Source organism: Populus euphratica, unplaced genomic scaffold (assembly GCF_000495115.2).
Source record: "Populus euphratica unplaced genomic scaffold, PopEup_1.0 scaffold8.1, whole genome shotgun sequence".
Taxonomy (NCBI): Eukaryota; Viridiplantae; Streptophyta; class Magnoliopsida; order Malpighiales; family Salicaceae; genus Populus; species Populus euphratica.
Window position 1 is genome coordinate 1,849,429 of NW_011499855.1, and position 6,445 is coordinate 1,855,873.

The 6,445-nt window shown below is 35.7% G+C and overlaps 1 protein-coding gene and 1 long non-coding RNA gene across 2 annotated transcripts; one reads left to right on the top strand and one right to left on the bottom strand.

Moving 5' to 3' along the window:
- The first annotated feature begins 920 nt into the window (after nt 1-920).
- On the top strand, nt 921-1,864 carry LOC105123005 (uncharacterized). The gene is made up of 2 exons (XR_841788.1): nt 921-1,384; nt 1,451-1,864. It is a non-coding gene; the product is annotated as an uncharacterized LOC105123005 (long non-coding RNA).
- A 781-nt stretch (nt 1,865-2,645) lies between these two features.
- On the bottom strand, nt 2,646-4,673 carry LOC105123004 (uncharacterized). Its single transcript, XM_011022431.1, has 4 exons — nt 4,104-4,673; nt 3,634-4,017; nt 3,337-3,547; nt 2,646-2,876 (listed from the first exon to the last, which is right to left on the bottom strand). The coding sequence occupies exons 1-4, from the start codon at nt 4,613-4,615 to the stop codon at nt 2,748-2,750; spliced, it is 1,236 nt and encodes a 411-aa protein (XP_011020733.1). The 5' UTR covers nt 4,616-4,673; the 3' UTR covers nt 2,646-2,747.
- Between the last annotated feature and the right edge of the window lie 1,772 nt (nt 4,674-6,445).

A 6,445-nucleotide genomic window follows, 5' to 3' on the forward strand; every position in this document is an offset into this window, starting at 1 on the left:
TTTTGGGAGTTGAATTTGGCAAAACCGACACCGTAGATGGATCCGGAATGGTCCAAATAGTAGGGAACCGGTCTGACTTTGTAGAAAACGGGTCAAAAATGAGGTGAACCGGTCCAAAAACCAATTCGGGTGGTTTGCTGGGTTGAACCGGGAATATTCCAAGGAATATTCTTTTTGACTTTGACTTTAGAATATGGCTCGGAGCTTGGCTTGGCTTCGGAATATGGCTTGGAGCTCGGCTCGGATTCGAAATATGGCTTGTGGCTCGGCCCGCGGCTCGGCTTGAGGCTTGGCTCGGCACGGCTCAATATATGGCGCGCGTGTGGCTTACTCGTCTTCTTCCTCGGGGCATGTGAGCTACAGGGCTGAAATTTCAGACGGAGAGTGTGGTCCACCCCATGCTCCGATTGATCTGATTTTTGCACCGTTGAGTTCGTATTGATGAGCTCTACACTTTGGAATGATCAAAACTTGTTTTTGACAACTTTGAAAATTCGGATATTTCCCAAAAATACCTCTGTTTTCTGACGAACGGGGCTCTGATACCAATTGTTGGTGGGAGAAACCACTTGTGGTGGCTTTGAAACACTCGGAGAGGATAAAACACACTCTTTTATTTCAAGAACAAAGCTTACAATAACATAAACAAAAGCTTACAACAACCCCTCTCTCTTTCTCTCTTTCTCTCTAGTGTTTCTCTCAATCTCTCCACACTTAATTACATAAGCTTAGCTATCTATTTATACATGAAATCAAAACAAGAAAATTCAACCTTCAAGTATGAAGGCTGTTGTGGCCGACGGTGTGAAAGCGGCTGGCGGCCGGTGGCTGGCGGCTGGTCGGTTGGTGGCTGGGCAGTGACAGCTGGTGGCTGCCTTCCTTGACCTTCTGGATTGAGTTTACTTCAACAGCCCTTACTTCTTGATCAAGATTTTTTCTCGCAATAATTGATGCTTCAATTTCTACCTTAAAGGACTTGGCAGCGATGATTTCTTTCGAGCCGCCATCACTCTTTTCTTGTGATTTTGCAATGAAATGATCGAATTCTGAAAATAGCATCGTACTTTCAAGATCAATTTGAGTGTTATCTTTGTGAGCCATTGTTCTTGCTTTGGGAGTGAGAGAGAGGGCTGAAAGAGTATTCTATGAGAGAGAAGCACCAAATTTGTGGCTTACAAAAGCGGTTATTTCTGTTAAGAAGTTGTAGATTATGGACATATATTCTCCTTATGCTTGTATGTGGATAAATATTTTACATTTGATGCAGGAAAAATGCCTCAATCTTGTGGACAACAGATCATCAATGAAGCTGAAGAACATAAATAAGCATTTTATGTGAAGAGGCAACTCAATTGTGAAACCAACAAAGCTCATAACAGAGAAGGTAAAATTTCTAAAAGCCTCATTTCCCTATGTCCTCTCACCACACTCTTTCTTATATTCCTTTCAGTTTTATTATGGAAGTGGAATGGATGTGTTTCTGCAGCTATACTATGAAACCAAGAAAATTTCCATAAAGGAGCTGGCAATCATCACTGAGAGCCATTGCGGAAGCAATTCCTCGAGAGGTACAAAATATTGAAAGAAGACAGGGAAGGAAAATGCTGAAAAGGAACTGTATATTTGGGTCAGCGTCGAAATCCTCGGAAACCCGCTGATCTTTTGAGGATCGGAAGACTTCTCTTGAAGTTAAATCACAGCATTCCACCTCGCATGCTGGTGATGCTCAGTAGAAAACGTTAAATAAAAGAGGGTGGACTGCATAACTTGGGTACTGTTATGTTTTTACAGTTGAAATCGCGTTTTGTGATTTGTAAATTTTGTTTTTTTCTTGTCTAATGAAGAATGAACTAGGTTAGTTCTCTTCTTTGGCTACATATAAACACCATGGACTCACAAGTCAATAATGTCATTTTTGCCAAAACCAAACACCAAGGAGGAAGAACAGAGAAATTTTTTGGCAATGTTATTTAATCAAGTTGAGCCAGATAAATTAAAATGATGATTTGTTGGCTAGGTTTTTAGAAGAGGCTAGATTTCAAAATAAACCGAGTGATAGATGATCTAGTTTAGTTTTTTTTATTTTATTAAAACATCACCTTTTAAGTAGCCAAAGAAAAGAGAATATGCATGCTAGCAAAGTAAATTAGTCAGCATGAATTAATAATTTAATAGCAAAACAGATAAACCACCTTTTAAGCCAGAACTATGATAATATACATGGAAAGAAGCAGAGCACACGACACAATCATCCTTGATACATAGAACCAAATATTGGCATAACCCATGGTTAAGTTTTGCAGAGCATAGAACAAATGTGGGACTAATTTAATTTAATTTCAGTAAAAAAAAAAATTAAACATGCAATGACCAATTAAGAAGCTGAATGATCACAATGCATAAATCTCTAAGCATGCAATGACCAATTACAAAGCTGAATGATCAACATCACAACAAAAACGTGAAAACAAGTTCTAACAATTTCTACCACTCCATTCCATTTACTATGCTTTTGCAAGCAACACTTCCATATTCATCTTGAAGCACAGCAATTATTAGTTGTTACAACTATTTTCTCTTTTAGAATCACAAGGTAGTCAGAAACTTTATCCATGGAGTTCATCTCTACATCAAAGGACAAAGGAAAAAAAAAAGAAAAAGGAACACAGATCAAGGAGACTCAGATACTCTCAAGCTTGTGATGCATCAGCCCTTCTTTGCTTGTTGGAATTAGGGAATGCAGTGATCTATTCAGTATCCAGTGGCATTTTAAGGCATTCGTCGGCGCCAGCATCGATAAAAGCTTGTTGGACAGACTCAGAAGCGAAACCTATAATCTGACTCTTAACACCCATCTTGCGTAGCAGCTGTGTTGCCTGACATATATGTATATGATCAGGAACAGATGTAAATATCATATAAAATGTATATCACGACATTAATTGGCAGTTGAAGTTTTTATACAGGAAACGAAATTTACAATTTCATGCTTCAAGACTAGACAAAAATGGCCTCAGAATCATGATGAATTAACTTTCGATTTCATTGAGTTCATATGTATTTCATCAAGATCAAGATCAGATTTTGCAGACTTAACAGTTGTTTACTTTCCACTCTACCAAGTTAGTGGCTCTTAAAAACTATCACTATATCATGAGTTATCAAGAAAATTTCTTCATTCCAATTTTATCAATAGCCTACAATATTGGGGTTGAGGTTTTGAAAAACATTAATAAGTTGAAGCTGGTCAAAAGACACAAAAAACATTAATAAGTTGAAGCTGGTCAAAAGACACAAAAAACATTAATAAGTTGAAGCTGGTCAAAAGACACATACCTGAATTCCAGTCATGATGGGCATTTGATCGTCCATAATAATGAGATCAAAAGAAGCCCCAGCAAGATGAAGATAAACAGCTTCTTTCCCATTCTTCGCCTCTTGAAATTCCAATGTAAACTGCTTTTCTGTCCCAACTACCATCACGTATCTCCAAATGGTGTCTCGAGCATTACGATCATCATGAACAATAAGCACAGAGTAATTATTGCTGGAAGCATAGAAAAGACAGAAAATATTATGATCTTTAATATAATTCTAGGTAAACAATCATTGTTTAAGAGCAAATACACATACCCCTGATCATGATCTCCACTAGTGTCACCACTGATCAGTGCCTTCTGATTCAGCCATTGCTTCACATTAGCAACCTTCCGGTTTCCAGCTTCAATGTTGCTGCTCGTAGCACCAGATTCGTGAAGAAGATTCAACCTTAGTTCCCTGGTTTCATATTGATCTTTCTTGAGTGCTTCGATTTCTGAATCAATTGCATTTTCTAAAACCTGCCTCTTTTGATCAATCTTTGCAATGCACTCATCTAGTTTCTTAACTAGATTCTGGATTTCTGGATCAATTTGAGTGTAATCTTCGTCAACCATATCAGTTGTCTTTGATGGTGAACTTTTTGAGAAAAACTTATCCAAATCGAACAAGGCTTCTTTATAAACGAATGAACGTTCCCTGTTATTTTTTTTAATGCAAATTAATTATTGCTCTAGTAAAAATATACAAGATTTTTACAAGATTCAAGAAATACAAGGAGCTACCTGGCCTTGTCCAAGCCTTCACGTACAGAAGCCTTGACCCGCTCAATTTCCTCAGGTAAGGGATTCCAAGAACCAGGCAATGTATCCTCCGAAATGCCAAGAGCAGTACTCATCAGTTGCTCAGTGCCTCCTTGAAGACTAGACTTACGGTGGTCTGCAGCCATTGCTTCCGGATCAGAAGGCAAGCACCGAAAGAAATTCAGCTTGGAGTTGCTTGAAATCGGCGATGCAGCAATCAGCCCTATATCCTCATAACTACCTTCTTTTGTCTTGAATTCATCCATCTTCTGATTCAGCCATTGCCTTGCTTTATCAATCTTGGCCCTTACTTCTTTGTCAAGATTGTTTCTTGTGATAACTGACGCTTCAATTTCTATCTTGAAGGACTTGGCAGCAATGATTTCTTTGGAGCAGCGATCACTCTTTTCTTGTGATTTGGCAATGAAATGATCCAATTCTGAAAATAGCGTCTTACTTTCAAGCTCAATTTGAGTGTTATCTCTCTTAGCCATTGATGCACTGTACTGTTCTTGCTTTGGGGGAGAGAGAGGGCGAGGGTATTCTATGAGAGAGAAGCGCCAAATTTGTGGTTTGCAAGAGCGGTTATTTCTGTTAAGAAGTTGTGATTTGTCACATGCGGGTGATACTGGTAGATAGCCTTTATATAGAAGAGGGTGGACTGAATAACCGAGTAGAGTTCTTGAGGCAATTCTAAAATTTAACTGCATAAATATGAGTATAAAGTTACTTTATTCTTAAAATATCTTATATATATTATATATGTTTTGATTCTCTTAAAAGATTTACAATATATATATATATATATATATATATATATATATATATATATATATATGTTAAAACACTAGTTGTTTATAGTTGTTATAATTTTATTAGCGGCTAAAATGATTAATTAGTTCAAATTAATCAAATTAATCGTTTAATTAACTCCTATATAATTTCTAGATGTTCATCACAAATAAATAAGTAGTCAATCAATTAATTTGATATATAAAAACAGTCAAGTAGTGAACCAATTAATTTAATACATAAAAACAGTCCATTAGTTCATGCATAATTTAAATTTATCAATTTTAATTCTGAATGAATTTTTAAAATTTTTTTATCATTCCTTTTAAAATATATATAAAATAAAGTTTATATATTCATTTTAATTTATCCCATCAAATAGAATATAAAGAGCTACATTTAGTATTAAAAAAATATTCAAACTAAATCTTCATTTTACTCTTTTTTTTTTTTGGGTTTTTATTTTTATCATGCTTATTGACATATTTTTTATATAAAACTCGTTTAAAATTTATTTTCAATCAAGTTGAGTAATAATATGAGGTAATATTTAAGATTTTAAGAATAAATAAGATATATTTATTAATAATATTTTATGAAATAAAGATTGTTCTTACTTACTAAATGAAAATTATCCAAGACTCCACTTATAAATATAAATAAAAAAATAAAAAAATCTTAAATATTTGAAAATACTTTATTTATAATTTTGTTTAGATTTTCAGTTTTCGTGTCAATTTATTGTCACAGTAAATTTTTCAACAATATTATTTAATCAAGTTAAACGCGGTAGAAAGCATAGTGATTTGACAACTCAACTTTTGCCGAATTTAAAGAAAAACTAGGTGTGAGTTAAATAAGTTTGGCTCGGCCACCTTTATTAACACCACGAATTAGCGGCGCCACCTTTTATGTAGCCAAGGAAAAAAAAAAATGCAAGCTAGCAAGTAAATTAGTCAACAATTACGCAAGCTAAGCCAGAACTACGGAAAAGGGTGCACAACAGCATCATCCTTAGAACATAGAACCAGATATTGGTTAAGTTCATCTCTACATCGAAGGACAAGGGATAAAAAACGAACACAGACCAAGGAGACCCAGATACTCTCAAGCTTGTGATGCATCAGCCCTTCTTCGCTTGTTGGAATTAGGAAGGAATGAAGTGATCTATGCAGTATCCAGTGGCATTTTAAGGCATTCGTCGGCGCCAGCGTCGATGAAAGCTTGTTGGTCAGACTCAGAAGTGACACCTATAATCGGACTCTTAACACCCATCTTACGTAGCAGCTGTGTCGCCTGACATATATGTATATGATCAGGAACAGATGTAAATATCATATAAAATGTATATCACGACATTAATTGGCAGTTGAAGATTTTATACAGGAAACGAAATTTACAATTTTATGCTTCAAGACGGGACCAAAATGGCCTCAGAATCATTATGGGTCAACTTTCAATTTCAGATTTTGCAGACCGACAGTTATTTCACCAAGTTGGTGATTCTTAAAAACTATCACTATATCATGATT

Excerpts from the sequence above, each read along its gene's own strand:
- LOC105123004 (XM_011022431.1), bottom strand. The coding sequence starts at position 4,615 with ATGGCTAAGAGAGATAACACTCAAATTGAGCTTGAAAGTAAGACGCTA. Across the intron at positions 4,018-4,103 it reads GAAGGCTTGGACAAGGCCAG|GGAACGTTCATTCGTTTATA; the intron begins GTAGCTCCTTGT and ends AAAAAATAACAG. Across the intron at positions 2,877-3,336 it reads CCATCATGACTGGAATTCAG|GCAACACAGCTGCTACGCAA; the intron begins GTATGTGTCTTT and ends CATATATGTCAG.